The sequence below is a fragment of the Setaria viridis genome, chromosome 6 (assembly GCF_005286985.2).
Source record: "Setaria viridis chromosome 6, Setaria_viridis_v4.0, whole genome shotgun sequence".
Classification (NCBI taxonomy): Eukaryota; Viridiplantae; Streptophyta; class Magnoliopsida; order Poales; family Poaceae; genus Setaria; species Setaria viridis.
The window spans coordinates 9,947,900-9,966,916 of NC_048268.2; the positions used below are offsets into that span (position 1 = coordinate 9,947,900).

The 19,017-nt window shown below is 48.0% G+C and overlaps 1 protein-coding gene across 1 annotated transcript; it reads right to left on the bottom strand.

The window, feature by feature from the left end:
* Positions 1-11,278: 11,278 nt before the first annotated feature.
* LOC117861738 (probable L-type lectin-domain containing receptor kinase S.5) lies at positions 11,279-12,248 on the bottom strand (the record flags this gene model as incomplete). Its single annotated transcript, XM_072294723.1, has 2 exons — positions 11,279-11,754; positions 11,906-12,248. Coding segments are annotated over 2 exons (819 nt in total), but the record flags the coding sequence as incomplete, so codon positions are not given.
* Positions 12,249-19,017: the final 6,769 nt, after the last annotated feature.

A 19,017-nucleotide genomic window follows, 5' to 3' on the forward strand; every position in this document is an offset into this window, starting at 1 on the left:
TCACCTTCTATTCCACTCAACAAGAAAACTCCTATTGAGGTATGGTCTGGTACGCCTGCTGTTTATTCACAGTTGAGAGTTTTTGGTTGCACTGCTTATGCTCATGTTGATAATGGAAAATTGGAGCCTAGAGCTATTAAGTGTCTATTTCTTGGTTATGGTTCTGGAGTAAAAGGATATAAGCTATGGAATCCTAAAACAAGAAAGACTTTCATGAGCAGGAGTGTTGTTTTTATTGAATCTGTGATGTTTAATGACAGTTTGCCCATAGATATTGTACCAGACAGATCTGATGATGAGCAGCAGAATGTGAGCGTGCAGGTGGAGCACATGGATGATCAGGAAGATGAATTTGTTGATGACACTATTGATACTATTCAGCACTCACCTCTTGTTTTGCAGCAAGACGATCATCCTATTGCACTTCACAGAGCAAAGAGGAGTTGTGGCCCTCCATCCAGATTGATTGAAGAATGTAATATGATTTATTATGCTCTTAGTTTTGCTGAACAGGTGGAGAACACTCATCAGCCGGCTACGTACACTAAAGCCATTGTTTCTGGAGATCGTGAGAAGTGGATCTCAGCTATGCAAGAAGAGATGCAGTCCTTGGAGAAGAATTGCACATGGGACATGGTGCGTTTGCCTAAAAATAAGAAGACCGTGCGTTGCAAATGGATCTTCAAGAGGAAGGAGGGTATATCTCCTAATGAGCCTCCAAGATTTACGGTAAGGTTAGTAGCTAAAGGTTTCAGTCAGATTCCAGGTGTTGATTACAATGATGTGTTCTCCCCAGTTGTGAAGCATAGCTCAATCCGTACATTCTTTAGCATTGTTGCTATGCGTGATCTTGAGCTTGAGCAGCTAGATGTGAAGACAGCATTCTTGCATGGAGAGCTTGAGGAGGAGATATACATGGACCAGCCAGAAGGGTTCATAGTGCCTGGTAAGGAGGATCATGTTTGCAAATTGAAGAAGTCCTTATATGGTTTGAAACAGGCTCCTCGTCAGTGGTATAAGAGGTTTGATTCATTTATGTTGTCAAATAGCTTTAAGAGATCTGATTATGATAGCTGTGTCTACATTAAATTTGTTGATGGATCACCTATATACTTGCTGTTATATGTTGATGATATGCTGATTGCTGCCAAGAGTAAGAAAGAAATCACTGCATTGAAGGCTCAGTTGAGCAGTGAATTTGACATGAAGGATCTTGGTGCTGCTAAGAAAATTCTAGGTATGGAAATTACTAGAGACCGTGCTTCTGGTTTATTGTTTCTTAGTCAGCAAAATTATATTCAGAAAGTACTTCATGGTTTCAACATGCATGATTCAAAGCCTGTTAGTACTCCCATTGCACCTCACTTTAAATTATCAGCTTTACACTGTCCTAGCACTGATGAGGAAGTTGAGTACATGTCCAGAGTTCCGTATGCTAGTGCTGTTGGGTCTTTGATGTATGCCATGGTTTGCTCTCGTCCGGATTTATCTAATGCTATGAGTATTATGCTATGAGTATGGTCAGTAGATATATGGCTAATCCTGGAAAAGAGCATTGGAAGGCCGTTCAGTGGATTTTCAGGTACCTGCGAGGCACATCGGATGCTTGTTTGAAGTTTGGCAGGACTGAAAAAGGACTCGTTGGCTATGTTGATTCTGATTATGCTGGTGATTTGGATAAGCGAAGATCGCTCACAGGTTATGTTTTTACCATTGGAGGTTGTGCTGTGAGCTGGAAGGCACATTTGCAGGATGTTGTTGCGTTGTCCACCACTAAAGCAGAATATATGGCTATTTGTGAAGCAAGTAAAGAGTCAGTTTGGCTAAAAGGTTTGTTTGCTGAAATTGCTGGAGTTGATTCTTGCATTAACCTGTTTTGGGACAGCCAGAGTGCAACTTATCTCACTAAAGATCAGATGTTTCATGAGAGGACAAAGCACATTGAGGTTAAATATAATTATGTTAGAGATATTGTTGTAAAGGGCAAGCTAAAGGTATGCAAGATTAGCACTCATGAAAATCCTGCTGATATGTTCACAAAGCCAGTTCCTATTGCTAAGTTTGAGATTTGCTCAAGCTTAGTTGGTATTACTGTTTAGCCCAAGAGGCTATTTGGCGTCGAAGGTGTTTGCTTTGTTTGTTTTAGGGTGAAGGTTCATTTTATGCTACAAGAAGGAATTTGTCTCAAGGTGGAGTTTGTTGGGTTATGATCCAAATTCTTGGGCTGAAGTGAAGCGGGCCGAAGCTAAGTGGCCCATTAGCATTTGGAGGGACTACATCATCTATTAGTACCATATTGCTAATAGACGAGGCTGTGGGGGTTTTCCTCCCTATATATATGCACCACCTCCCTCGTGGAAAAGACGCACCATAGACTTCTATACGGGAAGGCCCCAAGTTAGGGTATCCCCAAGTTGTAAATCTCCATTGTAACCACACCCAGATATAGTGAAGATTGTTGCTGGCTGGCGCCCGTGGTTTTTCCCTCTCGCATTGGGAGGGTTTTCCACGTTAAATCTCGTGTCTCTCTACGATTGATCTTGTTTACTTCGTCGTTCCTCCGCCATCGCGTATAAGATCCAACAGGCGGGACTCTAAAGGATGAGGTGCTGACCCTCCTCATTCCGCTAGAAAACCACTCCGACCAGGGAGAAGACTCACCCCGTGAGTAGTGTGCCCAGCCCAGAAGTTGCCCAAGGGAATGAAGCCGTCACAGTCCGCAGCCTAGAGTTGTACCCTTTGGTGGTGTTGTTGTACCCGGTCGTGTAGTACGTGTTTTGGCCTTACCCCAGAAGTGTTGTACCCCCCCCGGTGGCAAAAGGAATAAAATTGTTTGTGCTTGTTGCTTGTTAGTCTGTGTGCCTGTCGACAGAAGGTGGATTCTGTCTCTTCAAAAATACAAAATAATTACCTTAAAGATCACTAAAATCCAAATCCTATTCTCATGAAGTCTCGCTCAATTTGTAGATGCCACCCAAGTGTGACACCAGGACCTCCCTGAGTCAGGCCCATGCCACCCCCAGTGCTGAAAGGCAGCCAAAAAGGCAAGAATCGCCTCCGGCAGTACTTCCTGAGGAGCAGGAAGTAAGTCAGCCCGAAGGCAGGGGAGAAATCCAAGTGGGAGCACAGCGGCCACCGCCCCCACCAGTCATTAACCTGGTTCAAGTGATGAACAACCAGACCCTTCTGCTGGAAGCTCTGGCCAATGCCATCACCCGCCAGAGGCCCCGCGGACAAAACATGAATGAGAAGTTGACGAACTTCCTCCGGACCAAGCCACCCACTTTTGGTGGGTCCGTCAACCCACTGGATGCAGATGACTGGTTGTGAGTCATTTAGAGAAAGCTGGAGCCATTTGGATGCAAGGGCAGGGACAAAGTCCTCTTGGCTGCCCACCAGCTCACTGGAACTGCTCTAGCTTGGTGGGAGAATTACTGCTCTGCCACCCAGGATGCCTCCACTATCACCTAGGATGAGTTCGTGATGGAGTTCTGTCGCTATCACATCCCCGCAGGTACCATGAAGTGCAAGGTGGATGAGTTCCATGAACTCCGCCAAGGCAACAGATCTGTGGAGGAGTACACCTTCCAGTTCATGGAGCTAGCCCGTTACGCTCCAGAGGAGGTGGACAAGGACGATAAGAAGCAGGACATGTTCAAGAAGGGCTTGAACGCGGAATTGAGGACCCTGCTCACTCCCCAAATCTACCCCGACTTCAACACGCTGATGAACATGGCCATCTTGACTGAGAGGGCCAAGGCAGAAGAGCGGAGGGACAACAAGCGCCGGTTCCATGAGAGCAAGACTCACCAGCAGGACCGATTCCAGAAGCCGAGGAGCTTCGGTCACCCCTTGCCCAGATCCCAAGCTCCCATGCAGTACCGGACCCAGTCCCAAGCATCCGGTTCCCACCAGACTGCTACCCCATTCAGGAGCTAGAACCCTACCAAGGCCCCACAGAGCAGCCCCAGCCAAACCACTGGCAATAGCAGGGCATGCTTTAACTGCCGAGAGCTAGGGCATTTCATCGCCAACTGCCCCTACGCCAACAAGCCAGCAGCATCGGCCTTCTCCAACTCGGTAGCTGGACCAAGGGCAGCATTATCAGGAGCCAACCGTGTGCCAGTCCGCGGCAGCAACAACCCCAGCAACAACAACAGCCAGCAAATGAGGCTGCCCCAGCAATCATTCGGACGAGCCCGCGTCAACCACATCAGCGCGCAAGAGGCTCGCGAAGCTCAGGGCGTGGTACTCAGTGAGTTTCTAGTTGGCTCAGTCTTGGCAACAATACTTTTTGATTCTGGAGCATCACATTCCTTCATATCCTCAAGTTTTGTGGAAGAGAACAATATACCTATAGTACTACTAAAGTTACCCCTATTAACCTGAACTCCTAGAGCCGACATTCGGTGTCAACTAGGTTGTTCTCGGGTAAGGATCAATTTAAGTGGGGTAGAATTTTTAGCGGATCTAGTAGTACTTAAGTCTAACGGGATAGATGTGATTCTTGGAATGGATTGGTTAAGCCTGCATGACGGTCATATAGGATGTGCTGATAAGATAGTGCACTTGACCAATCGGGATGGTGTACAAGTGACCTGTCACACTCGAGGAAGTGGCCTAGACCCCATGGTTTTTAGCATGGAGACCAAGACCATAGAAGAAGTCCCGCTAGTGAGTGAATACCCATATGTCTTCCCTGAAGAACTACCTGGAATGCCGCCAGATAGGGATATAGAGTTCGTAATTGACCTTGTCTCTGGAACCTCTCCTATAGCCAAGAGACCCTATAGGATGGCAGCCTCAGAGTTGGCTGAACTGAAGAAACAGTTGGGAGAATTATAGCAAAGTGGTTTTATCAGGCCTAGCTCATCCCTGTGGGGAGCCCCAGTGCTCTTTGTCAAGAAGAAAGATGGGAGCATGAGGATGTGCGTGGATTATCGCGCACTGAATGAGGTCACCATCAAGAATAAGTATCCACTCCCCATAATAGATGACCTATTAGACCAGCTGAAGGGAGCCAAATATTTCTCCAAGATAGATCTGAGGTCAGGGTACCATCAGCTCAAGATCAAGGAGAGCGACATCCCGAAGACGGCCTTTGTCACCCATTATGGCCAATTTGAGTTCACTGTGATGTCTTTTGGATTGACCAATGCACCTGCTTATTTCATGAACCTCATGAACAAGGTGTTTATGGAGGAGTTAGATAAGTTTGTCGTAGTCTTTATTGACGACATACTTATTTACTCCAAGAGTGTTTAGGAGCATGAGCAACATATACGGGTGGTGTTAGAGAAATTGAGAGCCCACCGACTCTATGCTAAATTCAGCAAGTGCGAATTTTGGCTTGAGAAAGTGGCATTCCTTGGGCATATCCTAAAAAAGCGGAAGGAGTCGCAGTTGATCCGGAGAAAGTTGAAGCTGTCTCCAACTGGCAACAACCCACCAATGTTAGTGAGATGAGAAGCTTTCTGGGTTTAGCTAGGTATTACAGGAGATTTATTGAGGGATTTTCCAAGATAGCACGGCCCATGACAGAGCTGCTTAGAAAGGATAAGAGGTTCACCTGGACAGAGTCATGTGAGAGAAGTTTTCAAGAGCTGCAAAAGAGGTTGATGACAGTTCCAGTGTTGACCTTGCCAGATATCCAGCGAGACTTCATCATCTATTGTGATGCATCCCGACAAGGATTAGGATGTGTCCTCATGCAAGATGGGAAGGTTGTGGCATATGCTTCCCGCCAACTCAAGCCTCGCGAGCAGAACTACCCAACCCATGACTTAGAGTTTGCAGCCGTAGTGCACGCCCTCAAGATTTGGAGGCATTATCTGATTGGGAACAAGTGTGAGATCTACACCGACCATAAGAGCTTAAAGTATATCTTCACCCAACCCGTTCTGAATTTAAGGCAAAGGAGGTGGTTAGAATTGGTAAAGGACTACAACCTAGAAATCCATTACCACCCCGGCAAAGCTAATGTTGTAGCTGATGCCTTAAGCCGGAAATCCTATAGACAGCCCGGACCCAAGAATGCCCGTCTACAAGAGGAAATGGCCTGGTTGAATGTGCACATTATTCCTCAGATACTAGCCGCAAGCTAAGTGTCCAGCCCACCTTGGAGGATAAAATCCGAGAAGCCCAAGGTTCAGATCAAGACTTAGTAAAAATCCGCAAGCAAACCGGAGAAAATAAAACCCCGGATTTCAGAGTGGATGACAAAGGAACCTTGTGGTACAAGGATAGAGTTTGTGTCCCCAAGGACGGAGAATTCCGGCAGACCATCATGGATGAAGCCCATAACTCGGCATATTCCATTCATCCCGGATCCACCAAAATGTATATGGACTTAAAGCAGAAATACTGGTGGAATGGGATGAAAGCAGACATAGCTTAGTTTGTCACCCATTGTGATACTTGCCAAAGGGTCAAGGCCGAGCACCAGAAGCCCGTCGGCTTGCTACAACCATTGCCTATCCTGGTTTGGAAGTGGGATGAGATCGGCATGGATTTTGTAGTGGGCTTGCCCAGAACTTAGAAAGGAAATGACTCCATATGGGTAATCGTGGACTGACTTACTAAAGTTGCTCACTATCTGCCCGTACGGACCACCTACGGTGGAGAAAGGCTAGCCCGGCTCTATGTCGACAATATAGTGAAGCTGCACGGTGTGCCCAGCAGAATCGTCTCGGATAGAGGGACCCAATTCACCTCTAGGTTTTGGAGGAGTCTGCATAAAGCCATGGGCACTAAATTGGACTTTAGTTCAGCCTATCACCTCCAGATCGATGGCCAAACAGAGCGGGTAAACTAAATCATGGAAGATATATTGAAAGCATGTGTCCTCACCTATGGCAAGGATTGGGAACGGAGTTTACCCTATGCAGAGTTCTCATACAACAACAGTTACCAAGCCAGCTTGGGCATGTCGCCATTTGAGGCACTCTATGGGAGAAAGTGCAGGACCCCTTTGATGTGGTCGGAAGTAGGAGAATGCTCCTTAGTCGGACCTGCTTTCATCAAAGAAGTAGAGGACCATGTGGCGGAAATCCAAGAAAAACTGAAGGCCGCACAGTCCAGACAGAAGAGCTACTCGGACAAGAGGAGACGGGAATTGTGCTTCAATGAGGGAGATTTTGTCTACCTCAAGGTTTCCCCAATTCGGGGTACTCGGAGGTTTCAGGTACAAGGAAAACTAGCCCCTCGGTATATTGGACCATACCAGGTGTTAAAAAGAGTTGGAGCTGTAGCATACCGTATCCAACTGCCCGAAGAAATGTCGGATATACACTCTGTATTTCATGTCTCTCAACTAAGAAAATGCTTGAGAGTACCGGAGGAACAAGTACCAGTGGAAACAATAGATTTGTAGAAAGACCTTCGGTATCAAGAAGTGCCTGTAAAGATTTAAAATACCGTCACCAGGAGGACAAGGAATTCAGTAGTCTGGATTTGCAGAGTGCAATGGAGTAGGCATGGCAAAGAAGAAGCCACGTGGGAACGCGAGGACACGTTAAAGAAGGAATTTCCCCACCTTTTCAGGACTCAGCTGAATCTTGAGGATGAGATTCAATTTAAGTGGGGTAGGTTTGTAACATCTACAAAAAACACCACCTTAAATCACCCGTTAGAAATTGCTTTAAAAATCTTTTTACCGCTGAGCTCCCGGAAATCCAAAATCTTCCCAGCAATTTCGCCATCCCGGCACCCAAGCCGACAGCCATCATCTACCCCTTTCGTAATTTTTGCCGTGTGCCGATTGACAGACCACCGCGCGTGCTCCGACCGCGTGCCGCAATGCCCGCCGGTTTCCCCTTTTTTTTCTCTTTTTCCCCATCTCTTTTCTTTTTCTTTTTCTTCTTCTCTTTCTTCTTCCTTCTTCTTCTTTCTTCTTCCTCCTTCCTTCTTCTCTTTCGTCCTCCTTCTTCCTGGCGCACCGCACGCCCGACTCCTAGCACCATCTCCTAGCCGGCCCTAATGCCATTAACTTCCAGCGCCCACCTCCTCCTAGCGCCATACTGCTGGCTGCCTTGGACCCGCACCCCCAGGCCCTGAACTGCACGCCCCGGCACCGGCACCGCCCGGTCCGGCCCCGCCAGCCCAGCGCGCCCGGCACGCCGCCGCTGGCCCCTACCTCCCCTGTGCCGCCGCCGGCCCGGCCCCGCCACCGGTGCCGTGCCGCCCGCTGTAACGCCGCCCCTCGGATCCCGAGCCCCTACCGCCGTCGGCCCGGCCTGCCCGGCCCCTACCTCCCTGCCGCGCGCCGCCTGCCGACCGGCCCCCACTCCTTGCCACCGGTTGTCGCGCCCCCTCACCGGCCTATAAAAGGCCTCGACGTCCGGCCTCTCTTGCCACTCCACCACCGCCCCAGCTCACCACCCCAACCTCCACCCTCGATGCGTTGTCTCAAGACCTCCTCTCTCCCACGGTCAGATTCACCATGGTAGATCCACCTGGTGTAGTCTGACGTAAATCTATTCTTCACCAGATGTTTGCCCATGTCTAGCTTGGTTTGCCGACGCATGTTTCCACATTTGCTACACGGACACCAAGTCGATCGAGCTCCATTGACACTTGCAAACGCCTGTTCCAAGAAAGCATCCGTCTTTTCAAGCCATTCATTGTTCAACGTATTCTGGCTGGTGCGACCCGTGTACATCCACTGACGATCCTCCATCCTCTACCATTTAAGCGAGTAATACAAAATTCACATTGTATATACACGTTCCTATATTGTCTACTAGGTAAAGATAGGTCCTAATCCCACCCGAGGATGTGTAGGTGGGTTTAGTATCCATGGTCTACTCCGACCCGAGATAAAATTTCGGCAGCACCTCCCCGCTGTTCTCCAAATACACGTCCTTGATAGGGATTGTGTATCTGGAGAACAACAGGGAGGTGCTGCCGAAACTCTATCTCGGACCGAAATAGATCATGGATACTGAACCCACCTACACATCCTCGGGCTGTCCAAAAAATGTGGACAATTCGAAACAAATACGGTTATAGATATGCAAAAATCTGCATATTTCCAACCGTATCTATTTCGAACGGGAGACGCCTAACTAGGTTACGTGATATACGAACATTATACGGAAAGAAAGGTGTAGGATGCCTCACCTTGCTATCCTGCAAAGTGACGACTGGAGGACGGTAACGTACGCTCTCCTGAAAAAAAAATACTCCTGTCAAGTTAAAATTTCGATAGCACCTCCCCTGCACGGGGAGGTTTCCTACACCTGCATCAAATAAAACAGCTCAACGGCCGACAATCACATCTACAACATCACAACGGCACGATGGCCGACTCTACAACAAGCACTGATACATAATGCATGACAATATTTCAAGCATGATAATATTGCATCAACTCACCCAGTGCTGGGACCGGGGACGGTGCGTCGTGGCCGGTCGGGGGTCGGGATCGATCCGGGACGGCCGGGGGCTAGCCGGGGGCCGGTCGGGGGTCGGGGGCCGACCGTGGGCGGCCGGGGGTCGATGCCAGCCGGGACGGCGCGGGGCGGCTGGGGCAGGCCGGGCGCGGCGCCGGGCGGCTGGGGCGGGCCGGTGCGGGGCGGCCGGGGGCGGCCGGGACCGGCCGCGGGCGGCGCGGGGTGGGCCGGCGGCGAGACGCCCGGGGCCGACGCGGCGTGGGCTGGGGCGGCGCAGGGTGGGCCGGCGGCAGGGCGCCCGGGGCCGGCGCGGCGCGGGCCGGGGGCGGCGTCGGGCGGCCGGGGTGGCGTCGGGCTGGGGAGGCGTTGGGCGGCGCGGGCGGCGAGCGGGGCGGCGGCGCGGGCGGCGGGTGGCGTGTGTGCCTGTGCGTGTGACTGTGACTGTGCCTGTGTGCCTGGGACTTGGAAAAATTAAGATCCAAACCTTTGTCGAGTGCCCCTGATCTAGCACTCGGCAAAGGCATTTTCAGCCTTTGCCGAGTGCTAGATCAGGGGCACTCAGCAAAGGGTACTTCCCCTGCAAATTCCTGACTCCCACTGGCACGTGGACCCTTGGCGGGCTTTGCCGAGTGCCCCGGGGTGACACTCGGCAAACAACGTATTTGCCGAGTGCCCTACTACGACACTCGGCAACAAGGTACCCATATTGCATGTGCAAAGCACTTTTAGTAATTAAAAGTATGTAAACTTTGTGTAAACCTAGTTAAATTCACTAAACTTTGCGTATACCATTTTTTAAGTAATATTGTTCCATTATTTCATGGATTTATAGCTCATATTGAATTTATATCTATTAAATTCATATACTTGCAATTAATAAATAAAAATTATCAAATGGATCCGAAAAATCCCCAAAATTTGACATGAACCAATCTATGTTCTCTATGGCCTGTAAAAATAAATTGGAACTCAATGACAAATTCAAGTATCGATTCGACTCAAAATCTTACCGGATCCTTCCAACTTCTACGAATCCTCTCCGGAGATGCTTCGAATTCTAAGCATCATATGTCAAAACTTATGTGAAACCTTGTCAATTTTTTACCACAGCCTCTGCATATGAAATCATAGCATCTTGCAAAATCTCGTGATTTTCAAACTTCGTTTATATTTTTGAGAATTAAAAAATCATTTGGCCACACGTTCGTAGTCGTGTTTCCTTAACAAAATGTTCGAAATTTCTTTTCATTTTCTGGGTAAGACCTCAATTTGGACTCACTAACATGAATATGATTTTTACACTCATATTATTCCATTATTCCAATCACCTGCAGTTCAAATTTGACTTAAATCAACAAATTACTCTAAATGAAATTAATTGATTAAATATAGCAAACAGGTCAATAAATAGTCCACCTTGTACCATGCAGTGCCAAATGTCATACATGTGGAGTATAAAAAGTTTGGAGGGGGGAGGAAGAAATGTTTTTTTTGTTTTGCCGAGTGTGCCAGAAAACACTCGGCAAACCCTCAGGTTTGCCGAGTGCCCCACTGAGACACTCGGCAAACTCTCAGGTTTGCCGAGTGCCCCATAGAGACACTCGGCAAACATGGAGTTTGCCGAGTGCCCCCCATCGACACTCGGCAAATCATAACGTCCGTCACGGACTTCGCCCAGCACGGCACGTGGAAGTCACGTGCTCAAGTATTTGCCGAGTGGATTTTGTTTGCTGAGTGCCCCGTGGGAGTTTGTCGAGTGTTTTTTTTGTGGCACTCGGCAAATCGTGTTTTCGCCGAGTGTATTATTTTTGCCGGGTGTTACTAGGAATACACTCGACAAATGGGTCCTTCGTCGAGTGCCCGCAATAATACACTCGACGAAGAAATTACACTCGGCGACTTTGAAGTTTCCCGTAGTGATATATATCAGTCAGTGTGATAAGTGGAGGAAGGATCCCGCAAAAGCCGTCCTCTCGGACGCTGCTGGAAACTGTTGCCTCCGTTGTTACCACAAGTCCACAAGCAGAGGCGTGTCCTCCTGCAGCCATCTCTACCTCGGTAATCAGACTGCTCTCCACAATACTCAGCTCTGTGTTGTAACCAGAGCTTAGCGAATGCCCTTCTTCTGGTGGCCATACAAACCTTGGTTTCTCAAGAGGCACCTCTGGTGGTGGTGCCGATTTGGTTATTATATGCAATGCCTCCATCATGGTTGGCCGGTCCGATGGGTTGGGACTGCTGCATGCCAAACCCAAAAGTAGTAGGCGCTTGGCATCGTGGGCCTCAAACCCGTTGGTTGTCAATATGGGGTCAACAGCATCAAGTAGTGTATCTGCTTCCTGGTGAAGTTGCCAGACCCAGTCTGTAACATGGCTAAATTGCATATTAACTGCCGTCTTTCCTGTTACAATCTCAAGGATAAAGACCCAAAATGCAAAGACGTCCGACTTTGTTGTAGCCTTTCCACTATGAATATACTCAGGTGCCCTGAACCCAAGGGGTTCCTGGGGCACCTATATCAGTGTAGGAGTTCTTTCCCTCGGCAACAACACAGGCTAGTCCAAAATCCCCAAGCCGTGCTTGGAAGGTGGAATCGACCATTACGTTGCTTGCCTTGATGTCACGGTGGAGCACAATAGGCTCATACTCATGATGGACATAGTGTAATCTTGTAGCAATATCCTTGACAATGTTGTAACGAGTGTCCCACCTGTGAATATGAGTTGGATGCTGCTGTAGAGCACCACTTCTGCAGAAGAGATGTTGATCCAAACTACCATTTGGCATGTACTCGTAGATCAATAGGGGCTCTCCTTTAGTGTAAGACCACCCTGAAAATATGTGAGAGATGGTGTGAAAGGGTCAAAACTTCCCCACTTATTGTTTTTTGAACAACAAGAAATACAAAAAAAATGCTTATTGATATATTCAAATATACTAGCACTAATTAAAATATCCTAGTACTAATTAATTCATGCATACATATTGTATATATAGACTAAACTGCTACTACACATAGGGTCATCTTCCATAGCTTAGAAGTCTTCTTGCCATAATTTTGTATACACGATATTTTCCATCGTGGTGTGATCATGTGGGTAACCTTATTTGAAAAAAAATAATGGTGGAAGTATTCTCTCCAATTATTCTCCCGAAGATATGGGGATAACACTGGTTTGCCTCCACAGTTCTTGGGAACTGCGGAATCTAATGAAGCTCTTCCCCACAAATTTTATTTTGGAACCACGGGAGATGCTATCTCTGACGACTCACGTATTTTATTTGTTACCGTGGCAGTGATAATCTTAGTTTCAAACCGCAAGGCTCATTTCAAATGGTCCTTAACATGCCGTAAGAGATAACTCAAATCTTTCATGCTTTCAAAAGTATGTGTTATGAGGCCTCTAATATTATCGTTGTTAGAAGCAAAAATTAACGTCATGTATGTGTTAAAACGCTCATTTATTTATTGACTCACACATCTTGTTTTGAATACACTTAGTCATTTTCTTGTTATTTTCAGGTCGCATAGGAAAAATCCAAGGACTGTCCAGTAATGCCAGACAATCATACCATCCTGGTCGTATAGAATTTTGGAAAGAATTTGATGTATTTTCAATACTTTGAACATGAATTAACCAAATTCACTAAATGTCAGACAGTACATATTTGTAAATTTTTACTTAAGGTCAACAACTACTGTTTACCACCTGAAATATTTTGGTCTAATTGTTTTCAAAATCCTCTTATCATTACTTTGCTTTTGACGGTGGTGAAAAAAGCATCAGAGTGATAACTACCGTGCCTATTAATTATTGATCATTATTATTTTATCATGAGAATAATACAAATATTTTGTACCACAAGTATCATTGTAAAAGGAAAGAATATTAAGGATACATTCAGATTAGGTGCTTATTATTATTACCGACGAGTGGGACAATGTTCTTGTGGCGAAAACGATTGATGACGCTGACCTCTTGTGACTGAACTTCTTGACGGCGACCTTCAGCATCTCTCCCTTTTTGAGAGGAAGCCTGCAGACAAGATAATGGCTGTGGAACCTTTCTTGCCTCGGTTCTCATGGAACCGCTCAACCATCAGGTTCCAGTCGTTGAGTTTTAGGAGTTGCCCCATGGAGTTGGAAAAGGTGAAGAGGCCGTATGGCCAAATACTGCTGTAGTCAACATCACTGAGGGGTATGCTGGCTTTGAAGCTTGCAGGATTTGGTTGTCCTTCTGCATCCACGCTGACCTGGATCGACATCTGATTCTGGAGAGGGATGTAATCAATGGAAATGATGTAATTCACCATAGTGTCACCAATTTTTGTTGCCATGGGCTCTATGGAAATATTTAAGCAGATAATCGTGGCATTAGCTGATATCCAGCTAAATGCACCGGCCTGGATGATGACTTGGTTACCCGCGAGGGACTCCTTATATGGGGTTGATGTAGGGTACCAGTTGGAGCTACTCCGTCGTATAGCTATGCAGTTGTAGAAATTGACTTGGGGAATTGAGGACCAATGGTGGTCACCCTTAGATGATGAGTGATTGACAACGTTGTGTTGGATTGATGTTGCTCTTGACTTGTGATGTGCAGGTGTAGGATGCAACGTGACAGTCGACGGCGTGCGGTGAAGATCAAGCGAAAGGTTCGTGCTGATGGACCAAGGGCGGTGAAGGATGAACGCGAGTAGGCTTGGACCGATGGACCCAAGGAGTCTGGGTGAAGTCACGAGTGGTCCACATGGTGCATGGAATGGCGAGAGCAGGATGGAGACGGCGTCGGTCGAGTCAAGCGGAAGGCTTGGCGGAGGCCGGACATGCAACGACATCGAGAAGGTCGCGTGGCGGCCAAGCAAAGATGGACGGGTTTGGGTGGTTTAGGCCTCAAAACCACTGCGCAGGCAGGTTTCCTGGTTTGGGCCTCAAAATCGGGGGTGAGCCCGGTGTGGCCGGAGCTTCAAGAAGGAGGGCACGTGGCATCATCGCGAAGCTTGCGTCGAAGCGAAGTAAAGTCGTGAAGGTGGTGTGTCCATCTAATGCGCGGATAAAAACTTGGATCAAAATACCCTTGTGTGGGTAGTTATCCTAGTTGTAGCTGTAAGGGTAGTTCTGTCTTGCGTCCTGGACTATAAATAGGGATAGGGGGCTAGTTATTTTAGCACCTCTTGTCTTAGCAACTCATTATCTATTTGCTTAGAGGCTAGTCATGTGCTTAAAGTGAGAGGAGAGAGGGAGATTAGAGAGTGATTACTCTTTTCTCTTAATTTCTTCATCATTAGTGGGTGGATGAAGGGAGGAGGCTAGTCCTCATCTTGTATAGAAGATGTTCTCGTGATTTAGCTTTGTTTGTTGTCTCAAATCGTGCTAAATCTTTGTTTCCCGAGCATTTTTCTTTTTCCCTTTTTTCGAAGCTATTTTTGGGGAATTTTCGTTCATCATGTTTGAGCCCGAATCTCGTAAGATTGGTTTAAGGGAATTGTTGCTAGGATCTTAGGGAGCATCTTTGATATGATCCCCCTTCAAATCCCTCACGAATCTGGCTTGAATTTTGAGTTTTCTCAAATCGTGTTCCTTGATTAGGGTTTCGGTTTTTCTCCAAATCCGCGATGAAAACTTGTGCTTTTTGTGATCTTTTCCATGGATCTATTAGCCTTTGGGGCTGCGCATCTGTTGCTCAAGTTTCATCTCGATTTGTGGAGTTTTGAGTGAGGATTTTAGAGTTGAAGTTTTGAGTTCTTCCTTTGTTCTTCCGGTTCCTTATCTCTGTTCATCCATAGCCTTCAGGGCGTAGGGGTGAGCAGGCTGCAGGCGCAGCGCACGCGAGGAGCAAGCAGCTGACCAGGCGCGATTGTAGCAGCCCAGCTAGCTGTCGAGAAGCCCAGCAGGCGTGCGGCCCAGCAGCGTTGGCTGGGCTCACGCACCAGCACCCAGGTGGGCCTGCAGGAAGCAGCAGGAGCACGCAGCCCAATAGAGCAAGTCCAGGTGAGCAGCAGGTCGTGCGTAGAAGCAGTGAGGTTGTTTTCTTTTTCTCCATTATTTATGGTAGTTTACTTTTTAATCCTTGCAGTTAGTTATCTAATTAGTGATTAATTGCGTTAGCTACTTTTTTATTTCTCTTTGCTAATCATGCTTAGCAATTAAAGTAATCTTTTTGGCTCGCATGCTTAGGTGAGAAATTTGTTAGTAGTAACCTTGCTTAATCTCGTTTGTGCAAATTTGTTGGAATCACTTTATGTTCTGCTTTCGCCATGTCATGCACGTTTTCGGATCACTTTGAGCTTTGCTGTCGATACATATATTGTTCCTAGGGTGAGCTTGTCACGAGTTGACTTGTTTCATCATGACGATACAACATGTAGGGTGCCTTGGGGTTGCATTTGGGACATAGGCCTATTTCTCGTTGAGAATTTTTATAGGCTCCCATTCACCCCCCCCTCTAGTCACCCTTTCGATCCTTCAATTGGTATCAGAGCCGGTTAAGGTTTCTCCATACCCTAATCGGTTTCGAAACCCACAATGGCGACCTCTAAGCGTTCTTCCTCGATCGCTGCACCCTACTTTGATGGCTCTGATTATCGGTATTGGAAAACTCGTATGAAAGCCCATCTAAATAGTAGGGGAGCAGGGGTTTAGAAAATCACTCAGGATGTGACTTATGTGATTCCTGCTACTCGTGTGACTCAGGATGAAAGGGATAAGTATCACGCCAATAGCAAGGCGGTTGATATTATATTTGCGAGTCTGAGTCGTGCTGAGTTCGATCGAGTCGAGATCTCTCTCTTGCTCATGAGATTTGGTCTCGACATCAGAGTTTCCATGAGGGAAACAGTCAGGTCAAGGCTAGACTCTTTGAGACTTATAGGCGTGAGTATGAGAACTTTGTTCACTTGCCTGGTGAGTTCGCCGATGCTTTGTTTCAGTGTTTCTTGGCTATTGTGAACAAGATGAAAGCAAATATCACCATCTTACCCTACACTGATCATGATAGAGCTTTAAAGCTCCTGCATGCCTTGGATCACGAAGTCTGGGGTACGAAGGTTGATGCTATCATCAAGTCACCCAATTATGAAACACTTTCCACTGATGAACTCTTTGCCAAGTTGAAATCCATGGAAGTTGACAAGAGGCTCCGAGCAAAACAAGGAGGTCCTACTGATCCAAATAGTATGACTCTCATGTCAGGCTCTGGACAGCTGAAGTCTTTGAGTAACTCTTCTTCTATGTCGTTTGCCTTGTCTTCTTTGGTTTCTGTTTCAGAGGAGCAGCTGGAGGTTCTTGATGATGATGAGCTCGCCTTGATCACTCGGCGATTCATGTGCTTCATCGACAACTGCAAGAACCAGTGAAGGAACAACAACAGCTTCCTCGTCTATGGGAAGCCAAGACACTTCGCCGCCGACTGCCCCGACAAGAACAAATCCAAGAGTAGGTACGACTACAACAAGCACAAGAACAAGGACGGCACCAAGAAGAAGAAGAAGTACACTAACCAGCAAGAAGAAGGAGCATCGCAAGAAGGCTAGAGCGCGTGCCTTCATCGCGTCCCTCAGCGATGTCGACTCCGACACCGACGACCACACTGACTCAAGCTCAAGCGAGGAGGACGATGACTGCAAGGAAAAGAAGAAGGACGGCAAGAACTTCAATGGCCTCTGCTTCTACTCTAGCAAGAACCACGACGGGTACTGTGTCATGGCTCTCAACTCCAAGAAGGATGACAAGGAAAGCAACTCCGAAACAGAAACTGAGGTCAGAGGCCTGGAGAACACGTGGCTTATTGTAACAAATTAGGTTTAAATCAGCCGAGTTTAATCTTAAGACAAGTTCCCTGATCTGGTCAACTCAAACTCCTTTAGCCATTATGGCTAAGTTTGGAAAATCAGTATGATCTCACGCCTTAGGGCGGACTCATCTTTAGCAAGTTGAGCTGAACGTCCAGAAATTCCTTTATGGAAGTTGGAGAACGAAGTCCTTGCTACAACTTTGTTAGTTGGACCTTAATCCAATTCATCTTCGAAGGTTCCCAAATCTGCAGTTCAAATCAGCCCCGACCCTTGAAGCCTAGCAAACCGCCGTTTTCCTCTAAAATCCTGAAACCAGTGTTTTCCAAACTTTGGAGCTTTGGATCCCCAAATCCACTACATTTTTGGACTCGGTCCAATTTCAAGAGTTGGGCCTTGGCCTGAGTTCTACAACCCTTGTTAAGGCAGTAGAAGTGGTGCAGTTCGGAAATTGGGAGGGCAAGAGACTGGAAGATGGACCCAGAAAAGGATCCCACGGATCTCTCGGGCCAAGTGCGCCAGAGAGAGCGTGTGCCCTGTCTCAGAGTCCCGCCACCGCGTGGCATAGCCTCATTGGCGAGCGCCACCTCGCCCAGTCGCCGGCCGCGACAAGATGGATCAGCGTGCCTCCTTTCCAATCGCGTGCAGAAGCACCCTATGGTCTCTACACCTCGTCTCGTCTCACCCAAAACCTTGCCAGCCGTGCCAGGCACTCTGCCACCGCTGCGACCGAAGATTGGCCGTTGCCGCGCCAGTCCGCCTCGCCTCCTGCGCGCATTTCCTCACCAGGATCTCCGGCCGCGCCCCAACGCCTTCCGGCTTTTCCATCGTACCTCAGTTGCGCTACCCACGTGCGCGCCCCGCGACGATACCACCTTCGCCAACCACTGCGCCGGCAGTGACAACTCCTTTCCCCCGACTCGCCAGCAGTGTGCCACGACAAAGCCGCTGGTTCTGCACTTGATAGCGTCGCCGCTCGCCCTGTCACCTTGCCTGCAGCGCCCTCACCTGCAGTGCCCTTCCCTCCTTTCTGTCACACATTGGCCGAGTCGCCGCACCCAATCCGGCGCTTGACGCGACCAGACCCCGTGTTCGACCTCACCAATCCTTCCGTCTGGCAAAACCACGCCTGCATAGCGCTGTCTTCAGTACCCAATGACCGAAGAATCCTGTCCCCGGAGCTCCGGTTCACCGGCCAATGGAGACATCGACCAATCGCCACCACGGCAGAGCACTCCATCCTCTTCAATCTTATCCTCACGCTGCTTGAACTCTTCCTCTTCCGTGCAGCTATAAAAGGGGTACCAGAGCCTCTACCAAAGTTCGCTTCACCATCGTTGCCTTACCGCACCTTCCTCTATTTGGTGCTCAAGTGTTACCGCATAAGCTTTCTGTGGAGCTCCCCTTTCTGCCCAACACCTCGCCAGCCATTTCGCCTTCCTTCGCGCTGAGCTAGAGCTTACTTGTTGTCCACAAGAAGCACCGCCGCCGCCAGAAACTTAGTGCCTTTAGTAGTTCCGCCTGAGCTTGCTCCTTCCCCACACAAAGACTTCACCAGTAGGCCCAAAAGAAAGCTGCCGACCCTTATCCGTCTCGCCCGACCCCTCTCTGTTTCGGCCGACCCCTATCTGTTTCGCCCGACCCTTGTTCGACTCGCCCGAGGGCTCGGCTGTATCCTCTTTCTTTTGACCAAGGGTATCGGTGTAAAATTCCGAGGACTTCTCTATGTTAAATATGAGGACCCCGGTACAGTTATTCCTTAGGTCTGAGGGTCAGATCATAAGTTTTTCCTGATCCAACTCTTTTATTTTGTTCTAAATCAATAGAAGATTGG